Source organism: Haliotis asinina, chromosome 15 (assembly GCF_037392515.1).
Source record: "Haliotis asinina isolate JCU_RB_2024 chromosome 15, JCU_Hal_asi_v2, whole genome shotgun sequence".
NCBI classification, from domain to species: domain Eukaryota; kingdom Metazoa; phylum Mollusca; class Gastropoda; order Lepetellida; family Haliotidae; genus Haliotis; species Haliotis asinina.
In genome coordinates, this window is record NC_090294.1 from 38,055,937 (window position 1) to 38,076,959 (window position 21,023).

The following is a 21,023-nucleotide window of genomic DNA, read 5'->3' on the forward strand; positions in this document are numbered from 1 at the left end:
TATATTATATGTCTATTGGTCACTTGAGGCCTATTATGTAGTCCCAGCTCTGTTAATCTGTTGTTCATATGAAATTTGGGTGATATATTAATCTTTCCCATGGTACAGCGGCAGGTAACTAATGTCTGATAATATTGTGTTGAATGTTGACAAGGAATCATCATTTGTGGTTTAAACATATTTATTTCTCCTACATTATACAGAACTGGATCAGCAAACAAGCAATCCGCTTATACTAATGCCGCTCCAGAAAGAAATCAAACATGCGACATACATTTCATAGTAGTATTTCAAAGCTACATGATATAACAATAAACATACAACCTACATGAATATATACATCCAAACAGCCAAAACACATGTAAAACACTTATAGTTCTTCAAATATTTATAGTTCTTCAAAGGGCTAGATAAAGACATACTCAGTTAAAGAGTTTTGAACTGGTAATAAGGGCATGGACAGATTTAATAATACACGATCTATAGATACTAGATAACTCTAAATTACCATATAGGGCGTCATTAATGTTATATAACCATGTTTGAAATAGAATAAATTCTTTCTTATGGCATCATAATTTGGACATACAAAAAGATAACGAAGGATGTCCTCGGAGGCAGCACCACATGTACAAATTGGATTACCGGATATAAATCTACTTACTTTATGGGCATTTAAATTGCTGCATTCCAGTCGAAGTCTACAGTGAATTATTTGACAGAACCTGTTTCCAATACTGATATCAAACCCAAATGAAGTATTAGAATATGGTGTAATTTTGTTTTTGAATTCACTTGGTGATTGTATAAGTCCGAGTTCTTCGGGTAAGGAATTCCAAAGCTCAATCGTACAGGGGAAAAATGATTTAGCATATGAGGTCGTTCTTATTGGGATTTTTTGTAAATTTGAAGAGTTTTTTAAGTTATGTGGATTTGCAGCAGAGACAGATTCTGGCACGAGATTATTTAGGTAGCCTGGGGTTATGTTATGTATCATTTTATGGAAAAGAGTCAATTTCTGGATCCGCCTTCTTTCTACTAGAGGCAAAAGATTAGTTTCTGAATATAATTTATTATGACTTGTTCATCTTACTGCCCCGCATATTGATCTCAGTGCATCAATCTGCAATTTTTCAAGAACCGATGCCTGGTTAACTGTATACAACTACAATAATCAAATAATGGCAGGATAAAGGATATGTACATAATAAATAATGTTTTTCTTGATAATCAGTATGTACAACTCCTTTAAAGGTCACATGCAACGTAAAACACAACTTTGCAGATTCTGGTACCTTTCGGTATGCACTTACCGAAACAAATCATAAAAAATGCCAATTCAACCTATAAAGCTGAAAAAATCGCGATGAAAAAAAAGCCCGCGAAATCGGAGTTCAAACGTTTCACTAAATTCCCCCCAGCGCTGGGGGGAAAACTGGTTTCAATAGCTGTGCTGCGCTGCGTCCATTACGCATGCGCAGTGAATAGGTTCGCAGAGCTTGAAACAGTATGCATGCCCAGCGTCTGAGGTTGTGAGCAGTAGTCTAATGTATGTATAACTCCTTTAACAATTTATCATTGGTGAAATTTTATCAAATAGAGAATTTGTCTGTACGGTCCAGTTTGAAAACAGAGGACTAGTCTGTGTGGAATGTCTTTTCACTATACAGTATGGTTTCTGTTTTGGATGGATTGAATTTGACTTGCCACCGTACTGCCCATTGAGAAATCCTTTCTAAATCTTTATTGAGGCGCTTAGCATCTTCAGTAGGATCTTCTGTTATGACATAAAGTGAAGTGTCATCTTCAAAGAGTCTTATATGGCAATCTATATATTCAACAAGGTCGTTTATATAGACAAGAAATAATAATATCGCCCAAGCAGAGATCCTTGGGGGGACACCAGCTAATACAGATCTATACTCGGAATTGTAACCATTTCTGGACTCTTTCATGGATATAACTATCGAACCAATCAAGTAATTTACCACATATTCCATACAATTGTAATTTATGTAGAAGTTACTTATGCCACACTTATTCAAAAGCCTTGCTTATATCACAAAAGACTGCTGTTACTTCTTTACCTTTATCCAGGGCACTTGAAATGAAGTTATCCAAATCTAATAGTCGATAAGCTGTTGAATCATGTGGAATAAAACCTGACTGTAATTTATTTATGATACCCTCATCTTTTAGGGTTTAACATTGGCTGCAGGCATTGGCCTACATTAATCAGGGTAGAGATGGGTTTTACTCAAAAATTAAATAAGTTTATAATAGGAAATAAACAACTGTGCCCAAAAGAATGTATTTGTAGGGGCTTTCATTTAAGAAAAGGTGCACAGATAAATTAAATATTTGCTGCAAAGAACTCCAATATTGCTGAGTACATAACAGATACCAACTTCTTTCTCAACAAGCATTGGGCATTTTTTTTATTGTGTTTTAGAATATTTTAGGTAGCATAACAGATTATATTTTCAGTATGAAGTTAAGGAAATTATACATAAATCCACCTTAAATCCATTTAGTTGAAATTAACCGAATGTGTTGTTGTATACAATTAAGATAACAGTGTCAGCAGCTTAAGGTTAGGGTGACATATTGCATTGTACACAACCTCTACAATGGGAGAGCTCCTGTCTCAACTCTCTTTTCATCCTAGAGAGGATTGCTATCACTTGAGAGCTTCCAAATTTATCAATGATTTGTCACCCAGGCTTGTGTCTGTGCCATCCTGTTTGACAAAAGCCCCAGCACAGGTAATTATGGCCGGCCAGATAAGGGAGTAATCCAGCTTTGTTAATTGGCCTGACTTCTTAAGCTGTTCTGCCAACCAAGCTGTTACATTAGGCTGGTAGCTGTGAGTGATTGGCCAGAAGGGTCCAGCCATTCATTCCCACCCATTCAGCTGACCACACTGACTGGAACTGAAGTGCGGATGTGTTCTGTGGGACATCACTTTTGCTGCATGTTAAACCTCAGTGCTTGAAGTGACTTGGCTGAGGGATCTGTGGATACTCTTTCATGTTTCCCAGTTGTGGTGGTGTGCCAGAGTTCTATTTACATTTGACATGTGGTGATACTGTCATATGGAGGTAAGCTCAAATATGCTTGGTTTAATTGTGATGCAGTGCTTAAACAGATATCTGGAGCTGTCCATGACCTGGGGATATGTTAGAAGTGGATGTTAAGCTCTTGAGAATTGATCTGATATGGTGAGTCCTCATTCAGAAGTGAGCTGCACTGTGGATGCACTGTGAAAGCGACCATGAAGATTTCAGTGGAAACATGGCAGACGTGTAACATCATCTCCAGCTGCCAAGTGACAACAAATGCTACTTCTGCATCAAATATCACTTCCTTTTTCTCATCCAAATATGAAATAGTGAGTTAGTGATTTTGCGAAAGACAAATGTTTGAGACTTTAATGATTTTACGTTTAAAATTAAATGATTATGGGAGGTCCTTGACATTTGATTTTACAGGATTGGAACCAACTCAGCAAATCTGTAACATGCACTATTGGAACTGAAAAGGAAGGCTTTCAGACATAATTTCAATGCATTACCTTATGTACATGTATGGAGAAAGCTGACAGGAAATGGTATATTTCACTTTTAAGTAGGTAAACAGTGGTGTGCGTATTACTATAACGTAAATTCTGTGAGTATTTGGAACATTTTGCAATAACCGCATCTGGAAACTAAAAGCATTCGAGTTACTCCATATTTTCCCCTCAAGTTTGATGATTGAAGCTTGCATAATTAATTTTGTGTCTTTTAGCAATTCATCTGATAGCTGGGTTATTCTAAACCAGAAGAGAATCCCAATTCTAATGTATTGTGTAATCAGGAAAAACAACATGCTGGACAACTTTGTGACATGTCTGCATGTGGTATTTGTTTTGTGATTTTTATTAATTCCACTGCTGTCAATAAATCACTATTCCTTTAGGCTGAAGTGCCTTTTGAGTAATCACTTTTTAAAATGTTTTTCAATACATCTAATATTATTTTACACAATAAGAATACACAACAGACATGATATATGGATATCAACATAAAGCAAGATCTTGGTGTTGATCCATTTACCACTAAAACGTAAATAAAAAACATGCCAGAACATTTCTGAAAAAAATGAACTTCTTTTGTCTCACATAGTGACAACCTTGTCATCCGTCAACCTCAAGAATGCTTATCAAACAAATCAAGAAGAACATATGAAAGAATTTAAGGCAACAGTAGAGTCTAAATGATCTGTCAAATTTATTTATTTGTTGTGGATGCTAGTCATATAAATTATTGCTAGCATTATTGATATGTACACATGAAAAAATAATCCAGGTTGAAGTATAGCGTATAATATTCAGAAACAGTCGCATATTTTGTCAACGAGTCATGTCACATTTGACCCAGTTCTGAGTTTACCACCATGTTCATGTAATTAATACCTTTCACAGAGGTACAAGAGCATCATAAAATGACATTAAACATCCTCTGTCCCCTTCCTCACCCCATAGAGGCACCCCAGTGTCCTGGTACAACACCACTTCCCTCCCCCCATCTCCCTCACACCCTGCCCCTGGCAATAGAATTGTTTTATTGTGTTGTACACATAAGTCCTTACCCAGCTGTTGGGCATGTATGGCCAGTGTTTGGCTGGTGGAGCGTGACCTATGACTGATTGATGTACAAGGCTGTGGAGTTTGACCAACATGTGTACATTGCAATGCTTCTACAGTAATCTGTCACAGATGAAGGTTATGTAATTATACAGGCTCCAGGCTAATCACCACGCTTGTCACTTGACATTCTCTTTTCATCTTGTGGTGATGAAGCTGAAAGAGAAAATATCTAATGTATGTGTCAACATGGCATATTAAGGGTTGTGTCAGGATATGGTATTTGTGTATGTAAGTATATGTGTTCGGGGATATATCCAGACCTGCTCCAAGGCTGATATTAGGCTCATGTCATTAGGTATTAAGTGTAATTATACATTTCCCAGTTTGCTGACAACTCATTTTTTGTTTTGGTGGAGGTATCCGTTATTTCATCAAAAAGATCAGAGCTTTTAAAAATAAGCTATATCATTTCTTGATTCCATTATAATTGAATGCAGTCCCAAAATACAAATTAATATGTGCCTGATTTAAGAAAAGTAGGACATTGTACCAAAATCAGATTTGAAAAAACAGAGTACAATTGCCAACTTACAGCTTGCAAGGTGCGTTTTTTTTTTAAAAAATATCGTAGATGAATACCATGTGTTTATCAAGCCACAAATTATGGCATGAATGGGGCCAGTTTGAGGTTGATGTATAGAGTCAACCAGTGTCAGTTTAATTACTCCCAAACTTTCCCAAGTGTCTGGTATTGCAGCAGAAACTTTATAATAAACATTTATGTGGCCTCTGATTATAACCGAAAACTGCTCTTACTGTTTGCACTTAGCAATGTTTTAGCTATACAACTTCTACAGAATTGACTTGTATATGTCTGGTTGTAGGATCAATAAAGAGGATCAAGAGGCTTGCATTCAGTATTACACTATTGATTGGGATATATGACTCAGACTGAAGAGAAATAGAAAATCTGAGGTTTTGTTAAAAAAAATTATTTGTTTTTCTAGTTCGTTAGGAATGCCTGGGAACTGTTTATGACCCCAATTAATTCCTTGCCAAGTGCATCAGGTGGTTCAGTCGAAACTGATTGATCTTCTGTGTTTCACAATGCTCATTCAGAGGTTATCTGTGCCTGCCCTGAGGCAGCTGTTTGAGCTAAAGTTTATAGCAATGTCATTACAAAATTGCCATGATTATAAATCCCCATATTTGAGGAAGTTTATGGCTTTGTAAGATAACCAGTATTACATTTTTTTAAAGTTTAGTTAATATGTTATAGATATGTCTCATTTATAATATACTTTTAAAATACCTCGGATTTAAGATTAGTGAATAAATGGAAAAAATTACTTGTCTAGGTACATCCATGACACTGACCTTAGAAAATAGTTTATACGAATGTAGCAAGACACAGGATTGTAGAAATAAGAATATTTGTTTTTATCACAGGAAAAACTGTCTGCCAAAAAATCTGGGAATATTACAAATTTTAAAGGTAATCAAATTACAGATGGGATTTTGTGAATAATGGAGAAAGGAGCCTCAAACACATGGAAATCTATGTTACTAATAGTACCTGTGGACAACAAGCATGAGAAAATTGCTGAAACATTTAAGAAAGGATTCCTTGAATAGTAAGTTTTTCTTGTGTCTTATTTTGTAGTGTTGTAAATTAAATTGTATAATTAAGGGTGAACTTTTCAGACAAAACAATACATGGACCTGTCCTTTCTTTTAGAAAATAATATAAATGCAAGAAATTTGTTAATAATTATTACTAATATTATTTATTTTGATGTAGGACATGGATTTTAAAACAAAATAATACATGGAACTGTCCTTTCATTTAGAAGGTAATATTGTTACAAGAAAATTGTTGAAAATTACTTTTCTTTCAATGTAAGACATGAATTTGCTGTATATTTCTTCATGTATTATAACATATTTGTTAAGCCCCAAATAAATATTCGACTGTGCATGTGTTGAATTTAACCCCCAAAACAAAACCAGAAATACTAGACATAATTGAAAGCGTCCTTGTCTCCAAATTATCTGACAAGCACACAGCTGAAATGTCCATTTCTGCAAGGTGCAAGATGTGAAATGTAGGACAAGCAGGGAGCAATAAACATCAGTGTGAAGGTTAGAATGTTGTGATAACATCACGAAGTGACAGCAGAGATGAAATGTAATTAATGGATCAGACAATGATCTGGGTCTAACTGAGGGGGACACACCAGACCCCCAAGGCTGCCAGTGAAGGGTGTCAAGGGGCTCAGTGCTAATCCTCCTGTGAAGGCGTATTATGTTACCTCTGAGCATTAGCCTGTAACAGAGTAATGGTAAATATTTAAAGTGATAAGGTTGGCTGGAAATTACACATGTGACTTCAAGGGATTTAGTTTTAGGATTCAAAGAATAACCAGGTACAACAAGCTTCTCATAACATATCCCTGTAGAATCTTTTCAGATATGTTTGTTAATTGTGGACCGGATTCAAGTATCATAATATTTCCATGCTTATTTCAAGGCTAATACTTCGATGCATTTGTGATTTCACTGTAGATTAAAATGTGTAAAATTGGGCTGTTTGTTTGTTTGCTTAAACATGTTTGTAACAGAATTTGTAAAAATCCAATTTTGGATTTAGCAATGGACTTACTACAGCTTGAGCATTATTTGAATATTAGTAAGTCCACAAATTTCTTTTACTTGATATTCAACAAAAAAATACCTATGAACAGCTGTATAATTTCAATATTTATTTCATACCAAGAAACAAGTACCAAATGTTTGGGTCACCCTAACCAAGTTTGGAACTTTAATTAAAAGCATTTTTGCAACCCTTAAATATAATGTGAGGTTTTAATATTGTATTACTTACTAACATCTGAAACGGTTTTGAAATGTGTCTCCCAGCTTTGAGAGTTACAAATTGTGAATATGAGTTGCATGAAAATACTTGGTAGCTATAATGGTTACTGTAATAGTTATTGAGGTCTAAATTGAAACAAATAAAGTGAGAAAAGGTACATCTACATGATTATTGATATAAAAATTGTCTCATGTATAATATCATCCATAAACTGCCATGATGTTTCAATTTGCTCAAAGTCTGCAGTACACAAACTTAAATCTTTATTCATGGTCTGCCTGCATATTTTGGTCAAGGTGTTGACCACCACCCACCAGTGATGTGAAATAGTTGATTTCTCTTAGATGGGTTTTTATTTCCTTTTAGTTCAAAATTATTTCTTTAATAAATATCTATAATCAATAGATATTCTATTAACAAGTAACAGTCTCTGGATTGCCATCCATAGTAATTTTCTTGTGTACTATGATTGAAAGTAAGCCTTCATGCTTGTGTCATCTATTAAAGTCTTGACAAAAAAGACAGTTGTGTTTCTTTTGCTTTTCAGTATAGATACATTAGAGGAAACCACTATAATCAGAATATCCAATTCCTATTTCTTGTGTATAAACTCTGTAAACAATATTACACATTTGCATATTTAATTACAACTGCCAGGTTGTTGTAAAAGTGTTATAACTGCAAGCTGTTAACATTGTCAATCTGTGCATCAAACTTTAATGAGTGCTCCCTCTCAGACCCACCCAGGTTTAGTAAGCCCATGCAATATTTAATCATTTATCTGACTGCCAACATGTGAAGCACCTCACCATTTTTTTATGCAATGAATGTGAAATATGCCACTGACAAAAAGTAGGGAATGTTTGATTTGGCGAACATACCATTAGTCAATGCCAATGCATATGAAATTTTTTTTTATATATCCATACAAGTAAAATATTTCCAAAGGAATGGAATAAATTGTCACACTTTCCGTTAATTTTCTTCATCATCAGTTTCCTCCTTGGCTTCACCATTTGCATTTTATCAGTCTTGTAAATCCACAGGATCCAGTATCCCCTACTTTTTGGAATGGTATGTATTTTGACGGTTTTCTTTCGTCTAATTTTGTTACCTCTTAAGCATTATTAATTTGGATTCATTGTTTTATCCATCTAAAATATTTTTAGTGACTGGTCATTGTAATCAGTAATGTGTTTCATACAGTTTGATTTTTCACGGAACTTGCAAAATTAAATTTATGTCCAAATTTTATATATTGTCCGTATAGGTTGATGTTTATGTACAATGTTTAGTATAAGTACAACTTTCAATTTTTCTTGTCTAAAAAGAATATGTATAAAGTGCCCGATAAATTGCATAATATTTTAACATTTCACAGAAAATAGGTTTTAAAGTTTACAGCTTACTTAATCTGTCATGAAATGCATTTGGTAAGGACATACACAGTGGTTCTCATTGAGAAGAGGTTGCTTGTTTTTTCAAACCATACAACTCAGGTATGGAGTTAATAGCCTTGGTCTGAGTTGACACAAAGTATTATACCACCATCATGGGAAGATCTCACTGTTCCATGCATGGCAGGGAGCATGGTGAGGTGATAGGGGTGTAGGCATTGGACCGCCCCACTCCCCATGTGTGACAATGGCATGTCCCAATGTACATTGCATGCTTGGGTTGACAGTTGACATTATCAGCAGGTCAGTTGCAGAGAGCAGAGTCTTGTCAGCATAATAGGCTTGAGCTGATGAATGACCTGACATTAGTGTGGATTCAATGTGGGATGGGTGTCCTGCTTTAGAAATGTAGGCTATTGTTGATTTTTAGATTTGTAACATTTTATCAGACAAACATACTTTGTATTGATAGGGAAGTCGTCATGTTTACTTTACATGTTCAAAGTGATGTACATTTCCCTGCCTACATGTCAGAATGTTTGGGTTTTTTTTAACAAAATATTTGTTAGGTTTGTTGTAGGATGAATGTTTGCATTTTTGTGAGCGTTTTTTGTTAGGGGTTGTGGTTGCAAATATATGGTGCTCAGTAATACGATCATAGCATCAAACTTGTATTTTTCATAAGAAATTCAGTCTGTTACCTCTGTTCAATTTTGAACTAATATTGCTTTTGGCCTGTGTGAGAGACAAATGTCTTCTTTATTAATGATTTTTAAAAGAAAATCTTTGACTTAAAACAAAACTGCTGAACTGTCCCAGTTATCTCTAATGCAGTTTTGAGATTGTTACTTGCATTTTTATTGTAAAGAGGGCCAAGAGAAAAATTTACGACTTTTAACATCACTGTATTAAATATAATGTTTAAATACTGAACTTACATGTATGTATATATGGATGTGTGGATGTTAAGAAAATGAGAAACTGAAAGAGATTACTCTTTTTGAAATCAATATTTAGTAAGAATTACAGCATTGTTTAGAACATTTGAAATGACAAAGCACACACCTTGTTGCCACCACTCTCTGCACCTGATAGATGGAGGGCAGGCTCCTAATACCACCCATTGTATTGGGATGAACAAACAGGGATGAAATGCAATCCGGCGATAGGGTTCTTGTGGTGGTCAATTTGATGCATTACTTTCAGTTCAGTATGGAACACACAATCATTCTCATCTTCTCCTTCTAGATAATCTAAGGTGACCCAGCAGTGAAGTGCCTGGTCTACTGCCACCCATCCCATGCCTCGCATCTCCGCGGACTGGACCACACCCACTACAGCCAGCCATGATGGACATAGAGTGGTGGAGGAACCTGATCGCGGCCGACATCTACGCCACGTTGAAGCAGAAGGAGCAGGAGTTGCCGATGTTCCACAGTCAAGGTTTCCAGCTGTCAGCTCGCACATACCTAGTGGACTGGTTGTCTCTGGTGGTGGAACAGCTTCAGCTCTCCAGCCTCACCCTCCATCTTGCTGTCTTCCTCCTCGACTTCTACATGGACTCAGTTGATACTGACAGATACAAACTCTACCTGCTTGCCATGACATGTCTTCGTGTGGCTTGTAAGTTTGTATAAAGCCTGGCTTTGCTTTACCATAGTACCATGTGGTCAAACTCTTCAGTTCTCTGGATTATAATTGATCATCACTAACCCATGCTTGTGCTTAAAGGTGACTAACGGGATCAGATGCTTAGACATGCTGACTTGGTTAACACGTCATCAGTTCCCAATTGCGTAGATTGATGCTCATGCTGTTGATCACTGGATTGTCTAGTCCAGACTCGATTATTTTGCCTTATACTGTCAAACAAAGATAAGTTGGACCAGTGCAGAGAACATGTTTACAAGAAGGAGGTGGTGCACGGCAATGAGCAAACCCATTTGGCATATGAAAGGTAGAGCGCATGGAGGCTAATGAACATGCCGTGCATAACGATGGAATTGATTCCGCACGTAGCTGCACACACCTTACTCATAAGCCTCTCTAGTTGTCGGTATAGCACTTGATCACAGGCAGTTTGTGTCAACTTTGCTCACAATGGCAACTGCCAGTGGTCAGCACCCATACCTGCTAATACGAGTCAGTTGTCAGGTTGATGCTCAACCTACCCTTGTTTGCCAGTAGCTGGAATATTGTGAGTGCGACATAAAACTCGCTCACTCACTTCAGTTCTGTGTACAGACTTGTATCCCTTTTTGTGTTGAGCTAATCGTGGTTATGAAAACCCAACTCCCTGTTTTGTATGTTGAAGTGATCCTATGGTTTAAATACTGCAGTTCGCTTCATAGAGTTGCATCAATTTGCTTGCCTCCAGATCTGCAAATTATGGCTTTGAATCCCAATCCCAGATAGTAGGTGATAATTTGGTTAAGAAATCGGCAAGCATCATTCATGGATCTGATCGAGTTTGGAATGGTTCTTGCAACTCGTCAGCAGTACCTGTTGGTTACACTGAAGTGACAAATATTATCTACATAATCTACTGCAAGTGTTCAATCTGTCCAGCTGTGCAGTCAACTTAACTGAATTAATTATATCAGAGGAGTGTGTATGATTTATGTACAGTCAGCCTAGTTGTGTCATAGAAATAGCAATCATTTAGTGTCTGGAGGGCGGTGTTGTAGTCCAGTGGTTGAAACGTTAGCCAGTTTTCATCCTCTTGACTCATATATGAACATGTGGCAAAATGTGTGTGTAGCGCTGGGCAGGAACTGTATACTTCCCTTGAATAGCATGTTGTGTTGGGGTGACCATGTTGAAATAGCTTGATCAGCCGGTTAAAGCACTTTGCTGTCATGAAAGGTGAAGCTTTGTCTGGAACCAGTTCTTGTTGCTTAAGTACAGCATCAGTAGACTGTTCAAAGTTAAGACATAATAAGCGATATTTCTAAAACCAAAATTTTCCAAAAGTGGGAAGAAATTCATTTAACAAGGTATATTAACTGTATGTATTAACAAAAGTTATTTAAATAATGTCTCATTTACAGTATATACTGTAATGTTGTTTCAGTGCTCATTTCAAAGCAATTCTATTTTTCAGGTAAATTTGAAGAACACATTGACAAACTCCCCCGTCCCTCTGTGCTAAATTCCCTCCTTCCAAAGACTGTTGGTATCAGCCTTGGCTATGACGGATACCTGCTGCCAGACTTCCTGTCCATGGAACTAAGTGTGTTGAGGTTCCACAACTGGCGAATCAGTGCTCCAACCACTGCCCATTTCCTCCCCTACTTCCTGACAATCGCTGCTGATGAGGGTGACCTACATAATGGTGTACCCATTGTCTCCAAGTCTGTAGTGCTGCCTTACCTGGAGAAACATGCTAAATACTTCTCTGAGATCTCTTTACAAGGTATGCTGAATCCAGGGAGAAATTAGCTTTTAGAGATAACTTCTTGTAATAACTCTCGGGGATTGATTTAAGCACCTATGACTGCCAATGCAAAACCATGTATTAGTTGTTGAAAAAACAAAGACTTCAATTGGGAAAAAGAATGAAGAACTGACTATGTTGAGAGTGATTGATTGATTGACTGTTACTGTTCTTGTTTGAAGTAAGATAAACTTCAGACATATTTTTATACCCCAGGATGTAGTTTGGGGAGATATAGCTGATGTACGTACGTCTATAATCATTTAGTTTCTGTAGCATATAATTACTGAAAAACCTTTCATTATTCTTCAACCAAAATTGGTACATATATCAAACAGATGCTAAAGATAGCCTATTTGCTATTTACAGCTTTTTGTCATGTTTATTGTTCTTGGTTTACATGTTAAACTTTTTACACTTTGTCCAAAGAAAGCATTTGGGCTCTAAGTATCTGTCCTACATCATTTTGAAAATAGTCATTGGTAATGGCATGATTCTATAGTTCTTTGTCAAATCTGAATGGATCCAATGCACCATACCTTAATCTGATGCGTAGTTTTCGAGTGTTTGATGCGGTGTCACATTCTATATCTAAGATTCTGAGACATGTACTTAGATGCTCATGCTTGTCACGAAAGAAAGATTTTTGACAGGTAGGTGATTATCTGCAGTGTCGTCTGCAGTCTTCTCTTTCATAACGTATAACCCGTGAAGGTCCCGGGGTAGAATAGGCCTTCAGCAACCCATGCTTGCCATAAAAGGCGACTATGCTTGTCGTAAGAGGCGACTAACAGGATCGGGTGGTCAGACTCGCTGACTTGGTTGACACATGTCATCGGTTCCCAATTGCGCAGATCGATGCTCATGTTGTTGATCACTGGATTGTCTGGTCCAGACTCGATTATTTACAGACCGTCGCCATATAGCTGGAATATTGCTAAGCGCGACATAAAACTAAACTCACTCACTCACTCATAACGTATATAGTAAAGCATTCATGAGTTGTGTAGTTTATTTACAACAATTATATCTTCAGATTTGTACCCAAACAAGTACTTTCATCTTTAGATCTGTATTAAATTAAGTTATTTACTCTTTTTCACTGACACATAAAAACATTGACAATTTAAATATTAACAGATGACAAGTCAAAGGGGGATAACTGTCTTAATAGCAGGTTATGTCCCCTGTATCATACTCCTGTCTAACGGGCTTTAAACACTTGACTGAGTTAACAAGTATCCTTTATGACACTGGTTAGGATTAGACCCCAGGGAGACATTGTACAAAGCAACCTATGTATGCCAGTGGTAGGTCTATGTGAAGGAATGGGAGTTACAATCACCCTAGTGGAATGGTCAATTAGTACAAAGGCATTCAGGTCTCCAGTGCATGTGCGTACATATGGTGGATTGGGTAGTTGGTTACTTTCAAGATCGTAGATTCATAAGTGTTGTCATGTGATGTGGCTGGTGTTTCAGATCACACATTCCGTGACTATCCTCCATCGTTGACCGCAGCTGCATGTATAGCAGCATCACGGATATGTCTTCATCTGACGCCAACGTGGCCCAAACACATGATGCTGCTGACTGACTACTATCTGGAGGAGCTCCTGCCATGCATGCAGCTGATGCTGAGGTACATAAATTACCTCTACGTAGAACATTAGCTGCAGATTTCCTTTTGGGAAATATGGAGCTGAGAACAAAAGTAGATCAGACATTATCAGGTTTTCTGTGTTCTTTTGTGTTGTTTGTGCAATGTAGATGTTATTTCAGCTGTGCTACGTTTTCTGTGGTTGTGGTTGTTAATTGTGTAACTTTAGTTCTCAGTTGTACAGTATCAGCTGTGCAAAGTTGTGTCCCATAGACACAGCAATTTACTGTACAGAGTTGTGTCCCTTACCCTCAGCAATTAGTTGTGCAGAGTTGTGTCCCTTTGACACAGCAATTTTCTGTGCATCTGTGTCCCTTAAACACTGCAATTAGTTGTGTATAGTTGTGTCCCTTTGACACAGCCGTTAGTGTTGTGTCCTTTAGATACGACTCGAATGTGTAATAGTAATAATAGTCATCTGAGAATATTACCTTCAGCTTTTGCTCACACATTTAACTAACATGTGATATAAACTGGATATTGTTCAGAGCAGGATTAAACACACTGCTTCATACACATCTAGTCTGTCTCAGTCACTGAACCACAATATTTTGCCTACTGCCACACTTTCTCTGCATGCAGTGCTAAAGTCTTGAATTAAGCACTTCTAGCCTCTAACATTATTTTGTTGGTAGGTGCATGCTAGGTGTGCTGTGTTTTTTAAAACTGATCAAGTCTCCTACAGGATCATGCATCTGTTGAGCATACAAAAGCAGCATCTTCTCCTTGTGCACTCCAAGTTTTATCTATATTCATGATAACATGTATTTATTATTCAGATATCATCAACGAGATGAAGCCAACCAGGCTATGACAGCCACAGCGGTAGTGACACCAGTTGTGGAATACGCTGTACCGACAATCTCCACAGCCTACTACAACCCCCACGTAATCCACCCTCATCCCCACCCTCACTGGGTTACATACAACCACCATCTTCATCATGTGACCACAGCTCATCATGTTCATCCCCTCGGACAACTTGCTCTCTCATAGGTAAACTACTGCAGTGCACTTGTTGCACAGATCATTATAACACAAGTACTGTGGCAAACAGCACCACATAAAACACACTCATGCATGTATTCACGCTATGGTTGGAGGCTTGTTGTTGATGGCATTGTACTCAGTTGAGCCAGTAAAAACTGTGTGCACAAAGGACCTGTAGGATAAGGGGATAAGTTCATGTATCTCCGTTTAGAATTGTGTTTGCAGAATTGGACAGTGATAACAAAGTATTGGCGATAACATTATGATAACAGAATTATTGGACTGTGTGTTACATTTGACATTGAATCAGTTGGAATTTGGACAGAAATTTTGAGTTTAGGTGTAACAGAAATTTTGCTGTTTTTGTAAAATGACTAAATTATGATTTAAATTGTAAGAGAGTTACATGACTATGATACATTAGCAGAATTTTTAGACTGTTTGAGCGTAATAGATTTTGTGCTCTACAAGACTGGGGTTCATTTACAATTACTGGAATGTGAGTTTGGTGTTGAATTGTTCATTTGGAAATCGGATACGCGATTCTTGGGTTTGAGTTATTGCTGACAATATTATTGTTCCATGAGTTTGGGACTATTAAATACCATTGCATAATTATTGGACTATGATTTATGTGTAGCAGAATTATTATTGAACTTTGAGATATTGTAACAGGATCATTGGATCACAGATCTCTTTTATGTATTGTTGCAGTTATGAATTGTTCTTCTGTTGCAGCCTCAAGAAATCCTGATGAATGAGATGGGAAGTCAGATGTCCATAAGTGTGGATCAGAGGGCTAAAGTGCAATGTATATTTATGTTTGTCAAAAAGTTGGCCCAAACACACAAGTCACTCAGTGGTTCTAATTTCAGAGTATTTGCTTGTTTAGAGTCATGATACTGATAAATTGCCTCAAGGTACCTGTCATCAAATACATGAGTAGGGTGTGAGCTGAGTACAATGTACACAAAGAGGGAGAGTTCATCAGTGAGGTGATGAAATGACCAGTGCATTAAGGAATAGCCTGCACTGCTGGGATCTCCCCAATACTGATAGTAGGTCTGTATACCTTCAGCAATACCACAGAAAGGTAGAATCTGGAATGCAAACACTTGTGACTTGTAATACTCGTGCTGATTTTTTGTATGGCCAAATATCCTGTCAGTGTGATCTAGTCAAGGCTGTTGTTTCAGGCCGTTGTAATAAGAGCCCCTACAATTTAATAAGGGCACAAAGGGATGTGCTTATTAAGAACATGTGTGTTAAGTCAAATTTGTTTTCACAGAGATCAGTGGAATGGACTAAAACAGAACTGAATTCTTTTTCGATTTTAGTCACTTGGCAGTATACTGTTCTTTGGCTCTGGCAAACAAACTTGAAATATACACATGAAAATAGGGTCCATTTTGTAAGTTTTCAGCTGACACAGGGAGGATGAAGAGATTTACAGTTTTGTCTGTAAGTTTCTTTACAGTGGTTAAAGAATGGGGCTCTTATTATGGCGAATTTGGTAATGGGTTGCATTCCACTTTTAACAGCATATGACCTTGGACCCGCTGTACAAAGCCATAATAGCGTAAACACACTTTCCAAAATTTGAATATACCTTAAAGCTAAGATTGCTTTCTGCAGCGGGGCTTTTGTATAATTTCAGTCTCTCCTTTTTTGCAGAATGAGGTGCTGTTGTCATACTGTCAACTGGAAATAACTGAACCCATCAGCACACTGTAACCATCAGTTGTTTATACAGACATACTTTCATACCAGTAATATATGCGGAATGATTGAAACAGACTCCATTGTTCATATGTGGGAATGAGAAAAGAAAGAAGTATGAATATTATTCAGTTCCATTTAATGTTTTTCAACCAGATTGTGACACATGCTGTTTCATTGTTATAGTATAGTGGAACGGTGTATTCAAGTTTGCAGGTAATGATGATATTCTGCCTGATACATTCTTTTCAAAATAATACACACAACAATACATGCTCAGTCTTATAATATGACCATTGTACATCTGTATTTAATTCAGTATAGTGAGGTTACCTTATGTAGCAGGGGAGTGCTTGTTTAGAAAATAACAGTTTGAATTTCAGTTTAAAAATCAGAATGATCATTTTCACATAAACATGGCATTGATAAACGTTATGTAGGTGTATGTGTAAAGAGTGTTTAATGTATTGTTGAATTCAACATCTTTATGCAGCTAGACAATTTCATCCTTTTTCCCAGTTAAGGAGCAGTGGATTCTGGTTTTGCATATTTCACTGTGTCTGAAAGTCTAGTAGACACAACAGATCTCTGTCTGAACTTCTGTCATTTGTCATTACTTACATTCAGACATGTAGAATGGCTTTTTAATATATCCATTACACTTGACTACAAGTTAAGCAATGCTGTGAACACTTGCAACTTTGTGGCCATATAAGTATCATTCATGATGCTCTCTTGTATAAACAGAATCATATCTAGAGCAAGAATACACACTCGGGGTGTTAAGTGTATCACCTGACTTGTGGACAAGTGAAAAACAACCCTTGATTTATGAGGATAATCTCAAACCAGTGCTGGCATCATAGATACTCAAACAACATTTCAGTTTTAGATTCACCTTTGTACATACTGCACATTGAAATGTATATATTTGTTACATACGACATGTTTGTTACATCAAGGAAAGGTTGTGAACAACGTGATATTTTAGGGAACATGTTTGTCCAAATATTTCACCCATACACATCAATATGTGCATTCCTATTTTTTTATCCAAAAATTATACTTTTCCATGCTGTCCTTAAAATATATATTTGCGCAGAGTTCGAAAAACTTGTTAAGTTCTGATGCAAGACATGTTTTTGGGAAGCATTTTAGGGCCATTTACTTTTATGATGTTATGTTGAAGACAAGTTGAAATTCTAAGGTATTGGTCTTAAAATTTTAAGATTATAGTTTTCTTTGGAAGTCGGTCATATAGTGTACAGTTTTTCATTGTACTTGTAATAGCAATTAAACAAGAAATTTAAAATTTTGAAATTGATTTCTTGAAATTTCAAGACCCAAAATTAAAGGTAAAGGGCCCTGAGAGGCTTCCGATGTTTCTCACAAAAGGATATTTAGACGTTTTAGACAGAGTAGATAATTAGCAGAGCTGTTACGATATATATATCATAGTATCGATAATCGTGATACTGTATTGGACGATATCAATACTTTTTGGTCATTTTCACTAGAAAATGACAGTTATGTCAAAATGTGCACTATTACTTCATATTAAAAAAAAAATGCACTTGTAAAGAAAATAACTAAAGGTAGCACATCGTGATGTGCATCAAATCGAGTCTATTGTTACAAGATATCACGATACATATCGTATCGTGAATTTTCTATGTCGTCACACCTCTGATAATTAAATGGCCATGCTTTGTCCTTTACAGTTTTGGTTACTTTGAAATGAAAATTGAATTCTGTAGTTTCTGTCTAACCAAATACAGAACATCCTTTTGGTTTCTTGCCAGTAACGTTTCTGTAAACATGTACATATTAAAAGTGCAATTATTTTGCTGAGAAGAAGCTTAGAAGTGATGTTCATACTCCAGTTATGCTGCTGAGAAGTAAGGGAACTAGTAGAAAGTTATTTCTTCCTTCGTAAGGCAGGAATATTGTGGATTGTGATAGAAAAAAAAGACATGAAGCTCCAGATGCACTTGTGACAAGTATGGAGTTTTATTCATAAAAGCTTGTTATTTTAATTAACATTGTAACTGAATATTGTAGTTGTTCCCTTGCTTTTTCCAGTCAATATAAGTATTTCTGTTTGGTCTAAATATGTGGAACAAAATGCCTGAAATATCTAGTTCCTGTTAAGGTTTCATATTGACAATACTTTTATGAGGATGCACCTGCTTCAGTCTTAAAAAATATTAATAAAAAATCACAGGTTTATGATCAGAAGTATGAATTCATTAAGACTGTCAAATTTAAGACTGAAAGTTTCCGGTTAAGGGTAAAGCTAATGTGTCACAAATGTTTCTTTTGGGGGGATTTGTCCAAGAACCTGTTCCAAAATGAAATGCAGATTCAATGATTGGTTATGCTTTCAAAAATGCAACAACTCTTTGAGTCTGATATTTCTGTGAATTCATAACATGTTCATTTACAGTGACTGAAATGACTGTTATTTATGCTGGCTGTGCCACAAAGGTACTGGTGCATTGCGTTTCATTTCAGTGCTCTTTGTGTAATTTGCATTTAGACATTAAATGTTTCCCTTGTTGCTGAACCTAGGTAATGAGAAACAAGATGGAGAAAATGGGACAACTCTTACTCAGTCTTACTGAGTTGTTAAATAGGTCTTGAATGTTGTATTTGGCAAAATTTGAGCTATAATATATTTCTGTACTTTAGCCGAGAGTGCAAAGGGCAAGACTTTTTATTTTACAAAATATCAGTTAACAGATAAGTAAGTTAACAAATTTTCTTCAGCTTCCTACCAGATTATATGTGTTTCTTATGGTGAAATTCAGAAGATTTTTATGACTATTTTTCACCCAAACTCTGTATACCTTGGTGGAACATGGCCTGCTGTCAGTGTTAAATGTACACAGAGGGCACTGTAAAATAACATGGGGGACTGTCTGTGTTGTATATGTTGTGTTTTTATGGTAACATTTTTATAATGTAGTGTTATGATGAGTTGTTTCTGTGACTTGTTTAATATGTTTTTATTTTGATATCCCTAAGTTTCAACAATCCTCTCGTTTTCATTTGTAATTCTACAGCAATGTAAATATTCACAATGTATATAGTGTATATATGTAAACTAATATCAATTGAAGCAATTAAACTATTTGTTGACTGATCAGTGGTTGTGTTCGCTTAGCTTACTTGAACCAGGTAGCAACATCACCATTTACAACATACAACATGATATGCTCTGACTTGGACAGTGTGGTAGTCAAAGCATTCACTTGTCATGGAGACCTGGTTCAATTCCCACAATGTGGTACAATGTGTGAAGCCCATTTATGATGTTCCCTGCCATGATATTGCTGGAATATTGCTAACAGCAGCATAAAACCCAACTCACCCACTCATTCTAGCTCAGTGGGCAGTGGTTACATTTTTTTTCTTGGTTTTCTTGCGTGGCCTTCCCTGATATTGATGTTTTGCTAAAACTAGGGTAATGCTATACTCACTGAAACATGCAATATGCTGATGTCAAGTCAAGCCTGTGAAAATGTGAACTCGCCCAGTTATTTATTCGTAATTAATGGTCAGTTTGCATTCATGTCGTTTGTAGTCACCAGCATTACACATTCATATAAACCACCAGCTGATGGAGAGAGTATCCTTCAGTCAGTCACATAATTGAAACTGGGGAAAATCCAGCACATAGTTTGCAATTACCTTTTCGCGCGTACACAATGACAGCGACCTAACCCACTCAGCCGCCGTTTCCACACAGAAAAACGTAAGTCGGACAACTGTTAGTGTAGAACAGTTATCACAGGTTTTATGTACCCCTCTGTCAAGTGTAAATTGGCACGGTTCCAACTTCGAAAACCATACCCATGTCATTTAAAAAGTGGTCAAATGTAACGTTTTATTTGGGATTAAACAGTAAAGCACAGATGTTTGTAATTACGCCAGGTGTGCTGGAGATTATGAAAGTGAGGGTTCGAATCCCGGATTGAACTCAACCTAAGAAAGTACTAGAATACACTTCACTGAGAAAATGTAAGATAACATATGTTATACATTTGACCACTTTATGAACAAGACATTCTGTATTCGTGACAGTACCTCCTGATGAAAGACCAGACTATTGTACGACATGGTGTCATCATGCCCCATGTCTTATTGTCTTATCGTATCTGCGACCCGTGAAGGTCCGGGGTAGAATAGGCTTTCAGCATCGGTTCCCAACTGGCAGATCGATGTTCATTCTGTTGAACACTGGATTGTCTGAGCCAGACTCGGTTATTTACAGACCGCCGCCATATAGCTGGAATATTGCTGAGTGCGGCGTTA

General features: G+C 36.8%; 2 protein-coding genes across 6 annotated transcripts in view; both read left to right on the forward strand.

Annotated features, from left to right (window-relative positions):
- Window positions 1-21,023, forward strand: part of LOC137266368 (methyltransferase-like protein 27) — a 44,124-nt gene that overhangs the window by 5,170 nt on the left and 17,931 nt on the right. The gene's annotated exons all lie outside the window — the stretch shown is intronic.
- On the forward strand, window positions 2,920-19,854 carry LOC137266366 (cyclin-J-like). 5 transcript variants are annotated; one of them, XR_010954973.1, is made up of 7 exons: window positions 2,920-3,101; window positions 10,151-10,525; window positions 12,006-12,317; window positions 13,820-13,979; window positions 14,777-14,993; window positions 15,726-15,798; window positions 16,662-19,854. XR_010954973.1 is itself a non-coding variant. In XM_067801859.1 (6 exons), exons 2-5 carry the CDS (start codon window positions 10,249-10,251, stop codon window positions 14,991-14,993), a joined length of 966 nt encoding a protein of 321 aa, XP_067657960.1. In that variant the 5' UTR covers window positions 2,987-3,101; window positions 10,151-10,248; the 3' UTR covers window positions 15,726-19,854. The 5 variants fall into 5 exon arrangements, 3 of the variants coding, with proteins under 3 accessions (XP_067657960.1, XP_067657958.1, XP_067657959.1); XR_010954974.1 differs by lacking the exon at window positions 2,920-3,101 and adding an exon at window positions 9,198-9,310; XM_067801859.1 differs by having other exon boundaries at window positions 2,987-3,101; window positions 15,726-19,854.